General features: G+C 37.8%; 1 protein-coding gene across 7 annotated transcripts in view; it reads left to right on the top strand.

The window, feature by feature from the left end:
* Positions 1-21,459, top strand: part of ESR1 (estrogen receptor 1) — a 186,753-nt gene that overhangs the window by 63,234 nt on the left and 102,060 nt on the right. For all 7 annotated transcript variants that reach the window (XM_082049623.1, XM_082049624.1, XM_082049621.1 and 4 more), the window contains exon 2: positions 10,810-11,314. In XM_082049623.1, the coding sequence (XP_081905749.1) occupies positions 10,887-11,314 (428 nt within the window). In that variant the 5' untranslated portion in view covers positions 10,810-10,886. The remainder of the gene's footprint in view (positions 1-10,809; positions 11,315-21,459) is intronic.

The following is a 21,459-nucleotide window of genomic DNA, read 5'->3' on the forward strand; positions in this document are numbered from 1 at the left end:
CTTAGGCCTTGATTAACTTAGCTCATCATGATCAGTTCTACCAAAGAGAGTGACTGATTCACATTATCACAGATGATATCAGACAACCTGTTTTAGGACTATATATTTATTACAATCCTTCTCAGTAATATAGTCCCTGTTTGAAAAAATCAAATAAAAAATGTAAAAGAATCTGAAAATGTCTTTTAAGGATTCATTTCAAAATCTTCCTGGTCCTGCGTGTCTTTACTGTAACTGTTATGGAAGAAGCTGCTAATTAGCTTCAAAATGCATCTTACTGCTACTGAAATGGAATAATACCTTCTGAGGGAATCTCTTAGTGAGACTTCTCATCTAAAAGTGCTGATTTTTTGTTAGAATTAGAAATATTTTGTTAATTTCTTATTGGGAATTTTTAAAAGCACACCAGAACAGAAGTTACAGCTCCCAGTTACGAAGGCCTAATGAATTATTAACTCACAACATCTTTCTCTGTATCTACAACACTTTTTCTATCTAGAATATTGAATTTGCTATTTCACTTGGGGTCTCCAGAGGATAACTGCAGCCAGTATCGTTCCTGCTGAACATGACTATTTTTACTTAACACTGGCTGCCTGGCCATGCTTTTCTAGAAAATGTGCCAGATGGATGATCAGTGGCAGCAATAAGTCACTCAGATGTGGCTGTAGTTGTTGCTGAACTGGTGGTGGCAATAACAAGCCAGTTCTTGACATCAAGGAGAGAATACAGAATACGGTATATCAACACTGATTAGTTCAACAACTGATACCCTTTGTGGACTTCTCATTTTAGACTTGAGTTTTGTGAGAGCAGGCCCAGAAGTAAATTGATACACCTTCCTTGTGTGGCACTGGCAACAATCCAATGGATAAAGAGAAGCTAAAGTACACAAGAGGACTTGATGTGCTGGCTGCAGGTTATTCACAGGTACATGTAGCCATGCTTGCAATAGCAGAGGCGATTGATTGACAGTGATTAGTAGAATAACTAATGCAAATCCAGTTCTCTGAAGATGCCCAGAAAATGAGGAACTTCTGCTACTAGTAGCTGAGCCCAAATACTCCTGGTAGACAAGAATGGAATGTTGAAACACCAAGACTTTTCCAAGCCATTTCAATGAAAACTAATCTTGGTCTCACGGTCACAAGAAGTACAACTTCTTGAGGTGATAGGGTCAACCTTACGACAAGGATCTTTCAATTGGAGGATCACCTTCTAGGAAGGAAATGTGAATGTGTGAAGTGTTAAAATGTAGTACATTTTAATACCGTTACTGGAGAGAAATAGAGTGAAGAAAACTAGGTCATACCATAAGATCGATTCTGCACGGTCCTCTGCTTTGGAGTTAGGCTCTACCTTCCAAGCACTTGTACACTCTGATCACTTTACTGTAGATGTCCTTGCATCATATGTATTCATAGAAAAACATTGGCAGAGGGAACAGGACCCATGGAATGACACTTCAGAATGAGTCTTTTGATGGAGGCAGTCACATCTATTAAAAGGGGCAGCTGGTTTTGTTTTGTGGAAGCCACAAAAGGTGGCTGACTACTTACTGCCTTGATCTTGGTGGGTGTTCAAGGGGCAGCAAAGGTATTTTGGATAATGACTGGAGCAGTTTACAGAAATGCTGAGAAGGTACAGTGAGGCTAATGGATTTTTTTTATTCCCCTCCTAACTCATATTATGATAGGGAACTGAGACTCTAATTTATTAATCAAGCCAGTGAGTAGATTAATTGAGGGGAAGAGTGAATTTTCCCATGGAGCTTCCTTAATTCCTATCTCATTTAGGGAAAAATAGCAGACCAGTTTAAAAAAGGCATGTCTTGATCAAAGAGCAGCAGAAGGGTTGAAACCATTAAATGGGATCTTGAAATCCAGTATCTGTGGAGAATGGGGAAATAGACCATTATTGAAGTAATTAAAATCTTCTGATTATTTGTTTCAGATCTGTGTATTAAATACATAGAATAAATTGGAAAGGATGTCAAAATGACATCTAGTACAAACCACAGCTCAAATAAGGTATTTTTCGATCATGTTGCTCAGGGATCTCTCCCATTGAGCCTTGAACTCAAGGTTGAGTCTCATCCTCAAAGGACAGGGAGTTCCAATCATCTCTGTACAGCCTGTTCCAGTATTTGATCACTCTCATGGTAAAAATTTTTACTTAATATCTAATCAGAATATCCCATAGTCCAACTTCTGTTCTGTTGCCTCTTCAACTTTTGTTGGGCACCTCCAAGAAGAGTCTGGCCCTGTACTTTCTGTATTCTCTGATCACATGGTTGTAGATAGCAATAAGGTCTCCCTGAGACTTTTTTTGCTACAGTTTGAGCATGCCCTGTTACCTGAGGCTGTGCTTAAATATCCTGACCAGTCTGGGGCCTCTGAACTTGCTTCTCATACTTGGGAAAGCCAAAAGGAAGTAAGGGTAACAGGAAGTCTCACATTGATAGGCCTAATTTGAGGCTTCTTCAAGTGTGAAAATTATAAAAAGGCCAGGCCTTTGTGTTTCTCTTTAGTTCTTAATCTCTTAGCAAATGTGTCTTTTTAAAAAATAGAGCTGGACCTTTTTTAGGTATCAGTCACAGTGTAACCCAAAACTACAGCAAGAGTTATGAAAAAAAGTAGTTTTATACTGCAGCATTTGAGAGAAGAGAGCTGAGTTTACCTGAGGAGAATGTCATTACACATTTTTGGCATGTCCATGGGTCCACTTGCACAAGAGCATTTGCATGCACGTTTAAACTTGAAGTCTTAGAGGCTCTTTTTGTTCAGTACGGAGTCAAGCATTTGGCAGGAAAATTAGTCTTGAGAAATACTACTGTAAACGTGGCTAATTAGACTAATTATTTATGAAATATGGCTGATTAGCAAATGGAGGCAAACCTGCCAAATCAGTGGAAGATGCTGGGGGAAGGAGTGGGTACAAAGGCAGGGGAGAGAAAAATGTTTGTGTGTATTCTATGTCCTCTGCCATTCTTCCATGTCAAAAGGTGATTTTTTTTTTTTTTTTTGTACTAATCCTGATATCTAGAAGGTGCTCTTTCCACACAGATTCCTGTACTACTAACATTCACATTGGTTTGTGTAGTTCAACAGAGGTACAACCTGTCTTTTAAGTGATCTGAACAACTGCGTTGTACTGTGTGTTATACTAATGGTACTTCATCAGTTTAAAGATTTACTCTTCTATAGGCATAGTGTTACTAGAGTGTGTGCCAGTTAGCCTGAAATCACCCCAGGGTACTTTAAGGTTAGACTAAATAAAGAATTTACAAATATGGAAATACAGGTATCACAGTTACAAATTTATAATGGTATCTGAGAGGATTCTTCATGTTCTCTTCTAGTTAAGACACACATTTAACCCTTGCCTAAAGTGTCAGTTCTTGTGCAAAGCTTATGCTGTCAGGTTGGGGAAGCAGGCTTGCTTTTATAAGCAGTCTTATTTAGTCATTTCCTAAGAGTTTCATTCAGATATTCTCTCTTTAACCATTTAACCATACCATTCCCATATCTCTCCTCCAAGATATCCTAGATTTAAGGAAGTTGTTTCAGCACTTGTTTTCTCAAACTGTCCTCTGGCAACTAGAAGTAAGTTGTACAACAGTTGTCTTACCTTGCTGGGCAATGCTGAAATTTTGTGCTCAGCTTTCACACCTTGAATCTCATAACAAAAACTCATCAGTTTTGTTAATATTACCATATAAATGGGGTGTGTGGCTCATTTCTGACTATTTTTGGGAACTCAGGCATGATAATATTTGATCATTTTGAAGACGCCTCACCCTTAAGATAATCTCAATAGATACAAAGCTGTCTTCCTTCTGAAAAATTTCAAAGTTTTCTTGCTGGGCCATTTTCAGAATGCTAACTCATGGTGATCAATCACTCCATTGAATTTGTCTTTGATATAAACACAACAAATTATTATGGGCATGGGATGCTAAGCTATGGTTTTGCATTTTGGAGCTCATTCTTGTGTGAAGCTAGATCCATGAGAACTGGTCTGTTAAGATGTTGTGTTTGTGATTAAGCACAGAATGTTGCTTAATTTGAAATGATAGTATCATTGCTTTTCTACCAGTGAACGTCTTTGTTCATAAGTGGTTAACATTTTGTATAGGAAAGTAGAGAAACATCTTTTTTTCTTCTGTTTTTCTGCCTCGGTGAAAACATCTGCTAACTCTATGAAACATCAGTATTTGCTAATAACTTTTGAGTTTGTCCAGAGTACTCAGGTATTTTGGCCCATTTTATGTATGTAGTAAGTCATTTATTCTGTATGAGTTGGGCACAATTATTTAGTCTTATCCTCTCCCATCTTAGAGATTGAAAGTTTGAAAAATGCACAAGCTAGTTATATTACCGTATTTCTCCTGCTCCTTCATGAAAGGGTACATTTCTACATTTTTTTTTTCTAATGCCAAATTGAAAAAGCAGATGGTGCCCCATTTTGGTGTCAGGAAATTCAGTCTGTACATCTGGGGACTGAAATTTAGTATTTCAGTTGACACAATAATCTGCATTTAATCCCAGACTCTTACTCTGCCCCAGAAGAGCAAGGAAAGGGGAGAACTTTCTGTATCTGTACTAGTCTGGATGGTAGTATGTCATTCACTCATTTGGGAAGCTTTGTGCCCAGTCTAGTCAGGACTAGGATCTGAGAGAGCAGGCTCAGTCAAGAGAGAGCTTTTAGAAATCTTAACGCTTAAAAATTTCCAGTTTTTCAAGCGTTGAAATATTGGCCAAATGTGGATGGAGTTTCAGAAAGGCAGTTTTGTGACACACAGTTTCAGCTCCTTGCCAGATTCAAAGTTCCTGCACCAAACCCCTAATCTGCTACTGCAAAAAGGGTTTCTTGTTTCTAGAAAAGTTTAAGGATGGAAAAGCAAAAATTTCTTTCCAGTTAGCACAGATACTTCCAAATTTTTCTCTCTGACCTCATAACTGACATGCAAAATTTCCACCCGAAAGGGATAAAATCTGATAGTATCAGAAACAGCTGTAAATAAAATATTAAAATTTAAGGCATCAGAATACTTTCCCAAAAGCTATGCTGACATCCCAGCCTGATTTTTTCTCTTGATTATACAGATAATTTCAAAGTATGTCATAGATATTTTCACACAAAGTATGGGTAAAACTAAAGGTACATTTAAATGTTATAAACTAATAAATGTATGTGTGGACTAATATAATTCCACAGTTCCCTGTTTGGAATAAGAACTATTTTAAACAAATGGTCTCAGATTTTCTACTTACATTCGACATGTGAAAGCAGAAGCTCCCCTTTCAACAGTAAACCCAACCTGAAACATAAATTTGGAATTAAGAATCTTGGGTCCAGCCTTTTGGTGCCATGTCTGGTTTTGGCAAGTTATTTGGGGGTGGGGGAAACAAACAAACAAACAAGAATACATCTTCATATCAACTTATAAAACTTTAAATGTTAAAAACTCTCAATAACAGGGTGAAGCACTTATCTCTACTAAGAGCCTAAGGAATTTTTAAGCATATCTCTTGCTTTGCCTAGTGGTATTAAGGGCTTTAAGATTTTTTTTTTTTCTTTTTTTTCAGAGATTTATAAAGCAGTGGGGTAGATGGTGCTGTTCTCCAGCTGTCTATCTTGAGGAGTTTCCTCACTGGACTAAACACAACATAATTTCTCTGTAATGTTACAGTGGAATCTTGGAAAAACATAATGTTCCTCCTGTTATGTGCAATAGATTCTTCTTTAATTGCAGCAGCTAAAAAAAGTCTCTATCTTTATAGCTGTGGAACCAAAGCGACGAAGTTTATGGTCTCTCACTGTCAGCAGGTTTATGGAAAATTTATAGTATATGTTCTAAGTTTACCATTTTTGTTGGAATACTTACTAAAACTAGTGCTGAAAAAAGCTCATTGTAGGATTAGGAGTTTTTCTATCTTTAAAGATTCCTATAATTTGAATAGTCTTTGTGTAGTGTGTTTACTTTCATCTCCTTTTCCCTCAATCTGCTATTTTATCTTCTCCAGAACCAAGAATCTGTCCAGTTGTTTCTTCCTTCAATTTTTTTTCTGTAAACTGATTTTTTTTTTAACCATTCCCAGCTAGCTTTCAAGACTTTTAGTTAACAGAAAATTCCTGTGGCACTGGAAACCCCAAAACTTTCTTTTAGTTATTTAGATAAGTTAGAGTAATATTTTCTGTAATTTTTCGTTGTCTATTCTTTTCCTTTTTTTTATGTTTCTGAGTCCATTTTGCTGGTACCCCACTATTTGCAATCAGTGGAAGGAGGCTACTACTCTTATTTTTTAAAGATGTTTTCCAGTTTTGAAGTGAAACTATGTTCATGTTGTCTGTTATGGTAAGAATCCTGAATTTGATTCAGTACCCTTCTGTTTGTAGCTGTTAAGGGTTTTGGACTGATAGTCCAACTGAGCCAAACTGCACTATGCATGGATCTGGTAGTTTAATCTGATCACTCTGGCTGGTTTTCACCCAAAAAAAAAAAAAGACAGAAATGTAGAAATTAACTGTAGAAATTAGAAACACACTGTTCATCAATGGATTGAAACAAGCAGAATTTGCTTTTAGAAACATATCTAAATATACCTCAGCTGCAAATAATGTTAATTAAACCACAGAGCAACAGAAATGTGATTTACTTTTAATGTTACTACATTCAGTATTTTACTAATGTAATTTAGCGTCAATTCCTTACTCTGGAAAATCCGAGTTGGACACTGGAACGATGGCATATCTAGAAAATGAAAATAGAAAGGTTGCAATTTTAAAAAGGGGAACATGGGATTTAATCAGTAGTCACTTCCATTCACTTAATCTATTAGTTTCTCATTTCCATGAGAAGGATAGTGTCTAAACGTTCAGTGTTTCAGAAACTCATCCCTGACTCAGTGTCCCTAAAAATCACTGTGTATGAAGAAGCAATTTCTGCTTTGACCTTCCTTGTCAACATGTCTGAAGTAATCTTCAGTCATAGTGGACTGTCCTCTCCAGTTTCTTCAGTATTAATTGCCATTCTTCCTCTCCTTCCTGTTTCTTCCCTATTTTAGCATATGGATACATATCACACATCCATAAATCTAGATGGATCAAAACCAGTGTTATTATTTATATATTCTCCAACTTCATAAATACAGTGAATAAACAATCTATACATGATATAAATTTAGCAGATCTTCAGACTTTGTAGAACCAGTTTCTCTCTATTTTTATGGATATCTGAGGAAGGCTGGGATAGATTTCTTCCTCCTGTAGTATGTGCTTCCTAACTCCAGAACAATATTAGGCCTTTAAGATGAGAGAAATATGTAGGCCAGCTTGGTTGCAGCTGAATACACATTAGTGGAGAAATTACCATATCTGAAAAGCTAGATTTCCCATTTTCGAAGTATTTTTGAACACTTCTTAATTTGCTTCTGGCACCGGAAATGAACATGCTGAAGCCAAAACACGTTTTTATTTACTGTCTGTCATTACTATGTGTGATTTTCTTAAAAATACATGGTTGTCCTGGTTTTGGTGCAGGCCCTTTTGTATGAGATCTGCATATTTTTAAAGGCATACATGAAGTGGTATTTAGCGAAACCAAGTTTTTGCATAGACTTCATGTCCACTGGTAAAGTGGATTCAGTGGACTTCATGTCCACTGGTAAAAACTAACAAATATTATTGCTATATCCACACATTTTCATATTGTGCTCATAACATGCAAAACCTAACATCTAATAGATCAGAGTAATAAAACTGGGTGGTGAACTAAGTTCTGGCCTTTAAGCACAAAGACCAGCTTTTAGAAACTTAGGTATCATTTCTCTGGGGGGTGAGCTCACAAGCAGAGGCACCTAATGCCATCTCCAAAGGGGAGTGAATCTGCAGTATATGTTACTTTGGAGCAAGCAGGATAGTCAAGAGAAGAAAAATAACTCCCTCTGATAATCTGATGCATTTCACAGCTTTTTTTTTGGTAGCTAAAAATCCCACATATAGTGTGCAGAATCAAAAATTGATTTTATGCAGTATACACAAATAAACAATTCACTTTCTTCCTGGGATTGAGATTGACTAACTGCCCCACCCCAGCCTCACCCTTGCTCTCTTGTTCTCCTTCCGCAGAAAGAGTGAGCCAAACATTACGGGATACTCTCACAGGGATCACCAGCCAACCCCTAAGACCTTGTTGGTGGCACTCACATTATTTCTTCTGAAATGTGTACCAGGCCATGTGCTGCAGGGATAATGGCACCTATCTATTGCTGAGCCCACATAGGGTGCAGGACTGTGACTTTCCACTCAGGCTTCTAAAAAGCTGCTCATAGTGTCCCTAGTGTAAATGGTATGGAGCAGAAGTGATAGTGCTTTTACTTAACCCGACTGTGTGTTTTAATGCTATTTGCATATGGTAGAAATTTAAAATATTTCTCTCCCTGAAAACATAATACCCTCCCAAAATAATTAATGAGGTTTTTAAAAACTGCAAGTAAGGAGCACTGAGGCTGTACAGGATGAACTGAGAAGTCAGCTCTCTGTGTGCACACTTATATCTTCTGTCTTCTTGCATAGCTATTATGCCGGAGCATTTTATTACATGTCAGTGTAGTAATTTTAAAATAGTGTACACATTGGATAATGCTTTAAATAAAAGTTTAAAGTCCATTTCGTAGCACGATATAGATGCAAATACTTCTTACGACAGGCAGGTTCACAATGATTCTCAGATTATGCAGTTTAATACGAGATAATGCTTTTCCTGTGTATTACTGAAGCACAAAATGAAATCCATGAGATCGACTGACCTTAAGCTCATAACTGCCACTCATTTCAGTCTGTGTAGCCCTGCAGACTGGCTGCTGAGAGCTGTGCTTGCTCGCTGGTTTGTGAGGCTCTGCAGATACACGTTCGCCCACTCTATGCAAACATGCACACACACTTTTTTTTCTCTCACACTGTCTGGCATATTTTCGTAATAACTCTTAGAAGACTTTCTGAACTGCTGGGTATGATTGTCTCATTATTATTTTTTTTTTTAAACTGGGAACATGTTTAGTCCAGTGTTGTTTAAACAAGCTTATCTCTGATCAAAGTCTACAATCTGAAATTTGAACAAGGTAGAGAGGGTGGCTGGGTGGGTGAGGAAATCTATCAAGTACATTATCTGTGTGTGTGCTGCTGTCTTAGTTGTGTGCCTTCAGAAGTACAAATCTATATTGTTTCAGAATAATCTTGCAAATATAAGTAACTTTGGCTGGTTTAGTAGAAGTTCTGAAAACATAGTATTATTACTAAAATAAACCCGTTTTAAGTAAACTTTTCTTGAAGCTATTAGTGACCTTCAAAATCAATTTTTCAGTTTCTTGGGTTTTTTGAGGGTTGAGCCGAGTAACGGTAGAGTTGTTTAAGTATACTGTAGGCTTTGCTGGTATTCAAAGCTTACTGACTGGAGCCCATATATTAATGCATTTAGGGTTGGCATTAACCTATTTCACTGACAAGCACAGACCACAGCAATAAAGCTAGAGAGCTTGAAACAGTTTCTGGAGGCTTTCATTTAGCTGGTTCAGGAGAACTGGTTTGTGCAAAGTTAAAATTATATGGAATGAGATTGCAAGATAAAGCATGCATGCCACACCTTTTCATTATGTTCTCTCTCTCTCTCTTTTATTTTTCTTCCTAAATATAACTGTAAGAGGCATTTCACTTTATTTTAAAGCTGATCCAATTTGATTATTTTAGATTACTTGGTTTTCCACTCTGATTTGAAAATTCAGGTTTGCTGACCTTTTGTTCACAAGACTAGGAAAAGGAATGTCCTGTATTCAATTCATGTGTCATGCAATCAAATATTTTTTTTCTAACTTTTAGGATCTTCCTGTGGCAAAGTCTGAATTATGCTTTTTTTCATCATTTTACAACCTAAAAAGAAGCAGACAGAAATTTCTATGCTTATCTATAGTTTTTCCTTCATTTTTAATGTTACTTTTACACTCTAGTAACTTCAAGTTGCTATTACTGATGAAAGTTTATTATAAACCTTTTCTTCTACATAGATATCAGACACCCTTTAATTTTGGTTTTATTGACTGAGTCTGATTACACACACATGCACAAATGTACACAGATGCACACGCTTACACGCACAGAGAGAGATGTACACCCTTGCGCGCACAGACGCGCACACACACACACACACACACACACACATTCTGCTTTGCCCTATCTCAGTTACAGCATAGTCCTACCCAGGGTCATTGCAATGTACACATTACATATTTCAAGCAAACATGAAAATGAATCAAACAGAAGGCGAGATAAGCACAGATAGATTGGAGCCTGCTGAGGAAATAAAAGGCAGTAGTCTGCCTGACCACTGGACTATTCTTCCTGCTTGGATTTAAGTGTCCTTTCCCGTTAGTCGCTGCAGAGCGCTGCCTACCCTGAAGTGAAAAAATTAAACAACTAGTAAGAATGAAGTAACATTCAGTGGGACAATTATTTGGTATAACTCCAAAACTAATTGTTTCTGAAGTGATGTTTAAACCAACGTCGGCACAAGGCAAGAGTTCCTGGCTCGTGGCCAGCGCCTTATAATGCATATTAGCACAGATGAGGAGTTCCTAAAAGTTAGAGAGAAGGAGAGGGAGGGAGGGAGGGAGAGAGAGAATGTGCGTTTTCAGTGCTCACTCTGCGTTTGTTTGTATCCTCCTCCTTGCCGAGGTTAGAAGAATACCTGTGTAGTGCTGCTTTATTATGATTTCTGCTGAGCCTCAGAATAGGTTCTGGTATTTTTTTTAGGTGGACTGCCAGCTGCCGATCTTGCTGTTGACAGTAAAAGCAGATATGTCCGTTGCTCACTGCCACTAGCACTGACCATGACCCTTCACACCAAAACCTCTGGAGTTACCCTGCTGCACCAGATTCAAGGCACTGAACTGGAGACACTGGGCAGACCTCAGCTGAAGATTCCCCTGGAAAGATCGCTCAGCGACATGTACGTGGAGAGCAACAAGACAGGAGTTTTTAACTACCCAGAAGGGGCCACTTACGATTTTGGTACTACGGCTCCAGTGTACAGCTCTACTACTCTCAGTTATGCCCCCACTTCTGAATCTTTTGGGTCCAGCAGTCTGGCAGGATTTCACTCTCTGAACAATGTCCCACCAAGCCCGGTGGTGTTCTTGCAAACGGCGCCCCAGCTCTCACCCTTCATCCATCATCACAGCCAACAGGTACCCTACTACCTTGAAAACGAACAGGGCAGTTTTGGGATGAGGGAAGCTGCTCCTCCAGCCTTCTACAGGTAAATGCTACACATATTTTTTCTTTCTTCTTTAAGCTGAAGAACTGAGAAAATTAGAATGTGAAAATCTCTATGCCCTAATATTTTCTTTTTGTGTAAAGGTCCATGTGATTTAATTGAATCATCCACTATATCTAGACCATAAAAATACCATAGAATAAAACAAGACTGTAATTCACAGCTCGCTGTAAGCTGTAAATTTTGAAAACTGTACATAAATCAGAAACAAGTGGGATAATGAGTATAAATGTTTCCTGGGAAGACATGAAATCATAACTGATTAAAGAATGGCAAACTACCTCCCTGTTGCAATATATTAGAATCACTGTCTGAAGTATACTGAAAAGACTTCCACCATTACACATTTCTGTGTGTGAGTGGTTGTTTGTTCAGCTCTTAGCTGGTAGTATTTTTCTCCTCTGGCTTCCTTTACAGTGTGAGAAGTAGCTTATGTAGGAAGTACTTCAGAAGCACAATATCCTTCCTAATCAAACTGTTAGAGCTGACTCAGTGACAGTATTTCAGTCAGTGACCACCTTCATGAGTTCTCTTAAGAGCTGTGTACATATTAAACTGCATTTTTCATTGAAGGGTGATATATGCTAACCACAAATCTGGTATGCTGCATTTCAAGATATAAAATTTTTTTTTTTGTTTGTTTTTTTAATTTGTATTCCTCAATAGAAGCTTTTGTTGTTGTTGTCTGAAATAGGGGGGTAAAATTGTCTTTGAAGGGGGGGAATAATTTTCCTTGATTTAAATTGTCAGTTGTGAAAACATTTACATAATTTCTGAAGTAAATGGTAGAAATATTGATAGAACTGTTGCTTCCAAGAAAATGTATTCGTACACACCAATACCCACACTGTTAATGATTGTGCAGTGTTAATAGCATAGTTTTGCGTCAGCTTATTATACAGGGCTTCAGTGAAGCAAAGTGAACAGTTAGATGTATTTGTTTTTCCTAAATTCTGTCTGTATCTGTTTCTTTGGGAGATACAGGTGAATTTTCTAGAAATTTAATGACTCTGAAAAAAAAAAGCAAGTTATTCTTCCCTTGTCAAGGACCAGACTCTGCCAGATTCATTTGCACAATATAACATGTTGCTGGGATCAACACTGTATGTTCTTAAAGATGGTCTAACCCAGCGTGAGTAAGAATCTGGTAGCAGAATGTAGTGTAAAAAAAACAGATTAAGTGATTGTGCTTTTCACAAATGATTAATCGGTTTTGAGGACAAGATGGACTGAAGACTGGTGAAATGACAGGTAACGATTATGTCAGACTGTCCAGTACAGTGTTCTGTTAAATGAATTGGTTCAAACAAAATGCTTTTTACTGCAACCAAACACAATACCTTTACGAAGAGTGGCTACATGTCAGAGTATAAAGATCTTGTATGATTACCAGTGACTTGAAACTGCACTTTGTACTAGATTAAAGGTGGTGGGTTTTTTTTACATTAACATCCAGTGCAAACCTATGGCAAAAAGTGTGTAAGTGGCCTTTGATATGTAAACAGTGGAGCAGTGAATTTGTGAAATTGAAATACACAGGCAGAAAATGAACTATAGTTGCGGTATTTTACTTCAGGAGCAATGAAAAGCAAGAATCACCTGGGAATAGAAGTTAAACTGTGGAAATAATGTCAGTTTGTTTTTAAACAGTGATTGGAGGTGGGACACTGCAGAATAAAATTAATGTACCTTTTTAGTTTAACTACTGGAGCAAATATGTAATGCAGTGCTGGATTATTCATTTCTTGACATTTCTGATCAAGGATGGGTGTCTGCCTTGGAGATGTGTTTTAGTAATATGTAATTGATGGGCCTTAATGCTGCTGTAATTAAGTGAAATTCTGATCTGATATGCAGGTGGTTTATCTGCATACAGTATTATACAAATGATTGAATGGCCTCTTTCAGCTGTAATTCTGTAAAATATATCTTATATGGTAGTAAGAAATGTTTATCAACATGCTTGCTATGATTATCTTTTGTTAACATGCATAATACTGTTGGAACTAAATTGATAAAGTAATTGCTTTTCTTATTTTGATTTTTGCAAGATTGTATTTACAATGTTTTCCTCCACATAACATTAAATATTAGGTCTTTATTCTTGTGTTTTGGAACAAATCCAATTGCCAATAGTCTGTGAAAATAATTTGAATAGGTGTTCAGTGCCTGGGAAATAATTAAATATCTAATCATGGGGTTTAAGAATAAGATCTTTAAAAATATTGTAATGCATAGTTTTCCAATTTGCTTTATTCATTTGGCTAATCTCATTAGTTTCAACTGGATTATGGGAGGAAAGAGAGCATGGGGCAGTGTAGTCTGGCAATAAATTGATGTTGGAGATTAGAAGATGTCCAGCTACCAAAATGGTGTGTTTCTGGAACAACCTACCAGTAGGAGTGGTGAAGGGAAAAATTCTTAAACCAAAAGCCCTAACGAAATTTAAAATGAATCACGATCAGTTCACGATATGGCTGCCTGCTTCTAGAATAAGTGATGTTACCTAAAACCCAGAAGGACTCCTCTGCAGTTCTTATTTACCTTTGTGTGTAAAAGAATTGTGCTGTTTTGCTTGTAAGATGGAAATATTTGTATTGCATCATCCTATTATATTATGGATTGGAGATGCAAATAATGCATTCTGTTATACAAACAACTAGGATAATAAATAATCATAGGATGGAGCTGAAATTACATTCTCTGAATACTTGGATAAAATGTTAAAAATCTTCAGTAACAAAGCTCAAAACTTATCGTATATGATAAGGAAAGCATCTAATGTCATTTGGCTTTGTTAATAAGTATTAAAAATCATGCTGACTGTAGCCACATGTGTATTAATTCTGAAGTTATATTTGATTTCTTTCAAATTGTGTTTGCTTTTCCAAAAGGCTTTGTCTCTTACTGCAGGATAATGACAGACTTCTCTATCTAGCTGAAGATCATAAAAATACACAGAAAAAAGAACCATTTTGTAAAGTATACAAAAAACATGCCAATCGTCTTCTTTCTGGAGTTCCTACATCATGGGACATCAGAATTTGAGAAAAGAGAAGGAACTTAATTAGTTCAAATTGTGCTGTCTCTAAATAGGCTCCTTTCATGTCTGACCTTGCGGCTGTTTTTATAGGGAGCCAAACTAAAATACCTTTCCCTTATCTTACAGTGTCAGTATCTTCCAGCAAGAGGGAGAAGGCATAGCGCTAGTTATGTTTTTAATTCTCTTCGAATGTAACATGTACTTTTTCTCAATCACTTTTATGTCTGTTTTTTTTTTTTTTTTTCTTGTTTGTTTTTTAATTAAATGCTGACTAGTAGTTTATTATTACAGGAAATCCTGTATTCATGGATATTAGGGTACACAAAATATTTCTTTTGTTCTTAACTATTTGGGTTCTGGCCATTTCCATTTATTTCCCTGTGCTATTTGGCAAGGGTTTTTTTCATTCATGGAAAAACCAAGATGCCTTTCAGTAGATGATTTACCTCGGCAAATTCCTATAAGCAACAGCAAATATTAATCCTTTTTGTTCTGGCAGTGTGTGAGGTTCCAGTGTCATCCCACTGAGTCTACACTTCTCAGATCTGAAGTAAAATCATGCCTGTATTTCAGGCTCTCCGTAGCCTGTGCTTAGAGCTGCTTCCAAATTTGGCCAAAACCCATGTAAAAATGGACTGTGACTCCCAGCTACCTGACGATGGGGTTGTCTGTCGGTCTGTAGTGGGTAATAGAGGCAGAGCAAATCAGTGCACAAACAGAAATATCGGTCAAAAAATCATTCACTGCTCCCTCACTTTTAGTAGCTAGTTTATGAGTATCTTCTAGTGTCTCAGGCTCTGGGTTTAGGTTAATATAATAAAGTATTTATTTAGCTTTAGTCTCAATTATCATACTGAAATTGGCAATGAAACATTTTAAACTTGCTGTTCCAGTCAGTATGATCACAGCCTTAATATTTAGTGCTTGCTTAAATTGAGAAAGATCAAAATGTAGATTGATCCTCCTTCCTCTGTAATTCATAAATGCTTCAGTCTGAAAAACAGTTACTTAACCTAATATGGGGGGAGGTTCCGCCTGATTCATTATGACTGTTTCTAGCTGTTCATGTTGGGTTCTAAACAAAGAGGATTTTTCCAAATTTTGAAATAAAAAGAATGTTGGAATGAATGCAAAATTCAAAGATTATTTTTTTAATGTACTATAAGGTATTCCATACCATGAAGAAGTACTATATAATGTAGTGCATTTTGTTGTTTATTTTTCTTTAAAACATCAGTCTGTTCTGAGGTCCTCTCTTGAACAGTTCGAGTGCTCAGGCAGCTGCTTGAACACCAGGAGTGTTCCTGTTTTCAGAGGTTCTGCTGGTATCTCTGACAACTATACAGAAATAGATGACTGTAATGAAAGACACAAGAAAACATGGAGTTATCCTAGTTCATGGAATTATTCTAAAGATAAACCTGTTAAATATTCTGAGATACTCACACATTACAATTATGAGGGACTTGTATAAGCCAGCTTTGCTGTTTCTGCAGCTCTTCTTAGAGAAAGTGCTGATGTGGCTCCTGCTGCAAGTGTGCTTGCACCATGAAGTCATCAGCCGATATTGCTGAGGGGTACATGTGTTCTGTGCCTGTGTATGCCCCTGAATAAGGCCAGGCAGTAGTGGAAAGGGGTAAAGGAGCTGTTGTGCGTCTTCATTATTTACTTTCTGGCAAAGCAGGGAGATGGATCTCACTTGATCTCTCTGAGCTTCCTTTTCAAAGTTTTTTTGTTATTGAAGAAAAGTTCATTCACTTTTTTAACAGATGTATTTTTTGCATAAACCACAGGCCCAGGAAGTGCTCCATACACCAAATCCTTTCCGTGTGGATTTAAAACTTGTGGATAAAAACAAGTGGACGGGGTTCATCTGGTTAAATGTGGACACCTCAGTCTTTATTCAGTTTTCTGCTCCTTAGGCATTTGGTGCCATTTGAGAGGCTGTCAGGTCAGATAGGTTTGGCAAATATGACACAGGACCTACTGTGTAGCTATGCCTTTTTGGAGTAGGAGGTAGGTGTTCGTGAGCTTCATCACCTAAAACACTTCAAATGGCATGTGACACGGGCAACAGCATCAAACCTTCAAATGGATTCCCTTCTTAGTCTGTGGAGACACAGAAGCATTGTGAACACACAGTTTCTGAGGTACTTGATGCAAAAAGACCATGTGCATTAGGCTCTAAATGTGCAAGTTTATCTTTCTATGCTATAAAAGATGGCTAAAGGGACTCATTCTAGATGAAGATGGATGCCTGTTGATGTCTAAAGTTACGTGAAATTAATCCCATCCATACGTCTCCTGTTTCTAAGGTGTCAAAGCAGTCACCATCTGCAATCTCCTTCCAGATAGGCACTGCAATATGTCGAGAGGAAGATGAGGAATTGACTGTGTGTCATTGGCCTTGATCAGTCTTGCCCTGAGGCTAATGAAACAACAGACACTGCTGGCTGTATCTGCTCTGATAGGGAAAGCATTAGTTGCTGGCACTAGTTCCTTCAGCAAATGCAAAGTGAGCAACCAGTGCCAGCATTTTTTATTTAACCAACAAAAAAGCCTGACCAGAGCTAAGGCACAGCTCCAAACACACACTGAGGAGAAGAGTCCTGCAACTGAAGTGTGTCTGCTTCTAACAAGCTGAGATTTTGGTAATTTTGATAAGTTGATACTGTTGCTAGTGAAACACTAAAAGTAATCATGAGCTCCCTGATCTGTCTGAAGGGAGTTTTCTCTTATGTATTTGGGCATCAGAACTGAGATTAGAGTGGAGATATAGAATCCTTCAACACTCTCATTTAAAGTGTTGCTTTCATTGCATTTTTTATGGAGGTTGTTTGTAAAATTTACTGGACAGAGAGAAGTCACAGCTGAAGTTGCACACTGTCCCTATGTATTTGTGTGGCCTTTCCCGTGAACTACAAGAGGTCATAATTTACCATAGCTCATGAGGAACCCTGATCAGTGTGACACTGGGCAAGGCAAGGCATTTCTGCTTTTCTGCCAAGCCCAGATTCCAGTTACTGGGAGCATTCTTACATCATCCGAATCAAAATATTTCTTCTTCTGCTGCAAGACTATGTACATGTGAAATACTGTTTGTCAGATTTAATCTGTCACATGATACTTGTTACAGTCAAGACAATAAAAAATCTGAGAGATAATATTCTTCCTTGACAAGATATTGATAACAATACTGGATTCAGGAATCATCTGGCTGTTTTATTTTAACCTTTTACTAGAAAAAGGAAATATGGTTCTCAGAAAACACAAATCTTAAATGTGACTATCCTAAACATAAATCCTATTTGATAGATGTATGTAACAATTGCAGTGGTCTTCCAACCATTTCAGTGACTTAACTAATGACACAACAGGCAGCATCTATATAAATAAGATACCTCCTTTTCCCTCACTGCATGGAAGCCATGAGTAAAAGTAAAAAAGAGCAGTAAAAGTTGAAAGTCAGGAGTAACTCAGACAACTTCTTAAACAAGCAGTTGGCAACTAACCGTGAACAGCCGTGAGCGGAACTACTTCCCATCCTGTGGGTGGAATTTCAGCCTGCAATGACTGTTCATGCCTGCAGTCCATCTTGAATCGGACAACATGGGTGGAATACATCGTGTTCTGTTTCCACAGGCTACAGTCTCACAGGACTGCCAGCTGTCAAAACCTGCCTCCCCAGGACCCAGGCAGCAGCATCTGTGGGGAGCAGCTGCTGAATGCTATGGGGGAGAGCCTTCTTCTCACATTGACAATGACACACCAGTGGGCATTTAGGCAGCACTGGGCTGCATTTAATGCACATGAATTTCACTTCCCATTCATAAGCTGTGCAAGTAAGCAGCGTATTTTTCTGTCTTGATCACCTTATCCAAGTAAGGAGACTGCTTTTAACTGATTTTCTAGGGAAAAGCTGTATTTCTTCTTTGAAGAATTTTTTTAGTCTTTCATCAATCTACAGTGCAAATGTCCAATTTGATTGCTACTTCCAGTCTTCCCTCCCCCTTATTTTATGACTCACTATCATGCAGGAACACTGCTTTGATCACTGCAGACCACTTCAATACTGATTTGTGTCGCTAAGACATGACTATGGGAAACTTTCTAGGATGCTACAAAGGGGGCACCAAAGCTAGGAAGAAAGGGGAAGGAAAATTTACTGCAACATGGGAAAAGCCTTAGCTCGTGCTAAATAAAAACAGTTAGGAAGATGCTGTGCAGAAAGCAACAGCTGAAGAAGAAGATGCAGCATAAAACTTAGGCCCCAGATCTTAAATCACAACACTGGGAAACTCTTAATATGCTTTCCAGGTAGCTTGCATTGTGGTCTTTACAAATAGCCCTGTTAAAATTGCAGTAGATAATGCCTACTGATTTATTTCTATTTCCCTCATTTTTTACCCACTTAAATGTAATTCAGGTTTGCGAGACAAGATCTATTAATCCATAAATCCATGAAAAATTTTCCAGTTTTTGAAATTTTTTTTTTCCTTTCCAACTTATCTGTACACAGATGGAGGCTGAGAAGGTTCTAACTCTATAAACCATCACTTAATTCTACTATTGAAGACAAGTACCACTAAATCTGATCTCTGGCAAAAATAATATGTCACATAATCCCTTGTCATCTGTGTTTTCAGTTTATAAATCTAGTAAGCATTCTTAAAACATTTGTTTTGCTGAGAAATCTTGATCAAGCGGTATCTATTTTTTATTCAGTATCTTGTAGGACCTGGTGTCTGCAGAAAATTAATTCAAATAAGTGTTCCCTGTTTTGGTTATTAGTTACAACTTGAACTTGACTGTAAGATCCTTGTTTCAAATTACGTATCACAGAATCCTTGTATCCAGGAAACTGTTAGCGGTGGTAAAGAATACTATGGCTGAGGATGTGCACCAAATCCAGATAAGGGGGGCTCATATGCCAAAGAACAGCTTTGTCTTTTTGTTTCCATTCTGCAGTAAAATGAGACTCCTCCTTCAGCAAAACTGATAAACATATGATAAAAATGTAGATGTTGCTGGTATGACTCACAGTAGCACATTTATTACCTTGCAATAATTTTGCATGGTTTGGATTATTTAACACATATAGGCTGAAAGGTATTTATAGCTTTGTCTTGCCATGCTGTGGGAAATACAATCCTAATTTTCATTTACAAGGGTATCAATAAGAGATAAAGCATGCAAATCCTGGAAATTATAGTTGAGCAGAATATTAAAAATCTGAGACCATTCTAATTAGGTTCATGGAGAAAGGTGGTGAGATAGAAACTCATTAAAGATAACATAGCTGAAAGCTTTAATGGCAGCAATACCAGAACCTGTACAATTGTAAGAGTCTTGTATTAAGAATATCTCCTAGGCATACTGCAGCTTAAGAAATCAAACATTGCTAAAGCAGGTTACACATGGGTAATTTAAATTACTATTGCTATTTCTCCTTGATCCAAGCAATAAAAAACCCAAACAAAGTAGAAATAAATCTGGTTTTGCAGAGGAACTTTTAAACACCTTGGAGCAAAACTCCACTTTATTTACCAACATTTCTGGTAACACTGCTTATTATTAAGTCTGTCCAGGTGCGTCTCTTTTTATCGTTACTTATGCTGTCCAGCTTTGGCTCATCTTTTCAGTGTTAGATGATTGTCTCAGGTAATATTTTTTAACATTTTGACAAAAAAGGGCTCAACTTTCTAAATACCATGAAGGGAAAACAAAATTATTCTATACTCATGCAAAAAACCTTGAAACCTTTTCATTGAACAATGTAGACACTTCTGTATTATAGATGTAGCTCTGATAATTAGTAGTGTGGGGATGCTCTTAAATTAGGTTTATTTTTGTTTGATTTTCTCCAGAAAACCTACTCGAATTTAAGCTACAAACTCTTGAAACATTTCACTATTCACGGTGGGAATTTGTTTGCATTTGATAACTGAATTATGTGAAATTCCATGTCTCATGCATGCTGCATGTTCTCAGTGATTATATTTTGACTTGTTTGCAAAAGCATCCTTCTCTGAGAAAACCTATGAGGTTGTTTCATTGCACAGCTGCATGGCTTTTGAACGGGACTTTGCAGTTATTACTTTGAGCTAAGTTACTGAGAGATGAGCATCACAGAGTAATGTAAGTTTGAAGGAGATTATCTGGTTCATATCAGGGGTAACTTCAAGGTTAGATCAGGTTACTCAGGCCCTTATCCAGTTGAGTTTTGTAAATATCAAGGAACGGAGACTCCAAATCCATACAGGACAACCAGTTACAGTGCTGAGTGACTATAGCTGTGGAAAACTTTTCCCTAATGTATAATCACGATATTCTTTGCCCAAAGTTGTATCAGATGTCTCTCATCCTTTCACAGTCTGCCTCCCTCTGTTTCCCATTATATCATTGAACACAGCAATCAATTCCTGCCTTAGCCTTCACTTCTGAAGACTAAACAAATTCAGTTCTCTGAGCATGTCCTCATATGTTTTTGTTCCAGCCCACTCCCCATCTTGGTGGCTGTCCACTGGAGTTGCTGTGGTTTGTCAGACTGTTTTCAGCTTGGAAGCCTCAAACTGGAAGCAGCCTTGCAAGTGCCAAGGCGAGGGTAGCAAGCTCTGCTCTAAGTCTCCTGTCTGTATTTAATATAGCCCAGGATGTGTTCGGCTTTCCTTGCTGCTGGGGCACGCTGCTGACTCGGGTTTGCCTTGTCCACCAGGATCCGCAGGTCATTCTTTGCAGAGCTGCTTTCCAGCCTCTTTTGTATTTCTGCAGGAGGTTATTCCACCACAGGCGCATGGCTCTGCCTTTGCCAGTGCTGAACTTTCTGAGGTTCCTGTTGGGCCCTTTCTCCAGCCTGTTGAGATCCCTCTGATTAGCAGCTTTGCTTTGCAGCATATCCATTCTGTGATGGATATGGTACCCTGAATTTCACTCTTTATCTCCAGCTCAGTCATCTGAGGGACCGAGACTTGGACTAGGGATAGGGGCTATAAACACAACTGAAAAAGCACAAGTGCGTGTTTCAGAGCATGGGAAGTAAGAAGGCTGACACAGAGGAACAGGGAATATGGAGGTGAGACTATGT

Source organism: Streptopelia decaocto (genome assembly GCF_964273445.1).
Source record: "Streptopelia decaocto genome assembly, chromosome: 3".
Taxonomy (NCBI): domain Eukaryota; kingdom Metazoa; phylum Chordata; class Aves; order Columbiformes; family Columbidae; genus Streptopelia; species Streptopelia decaocto.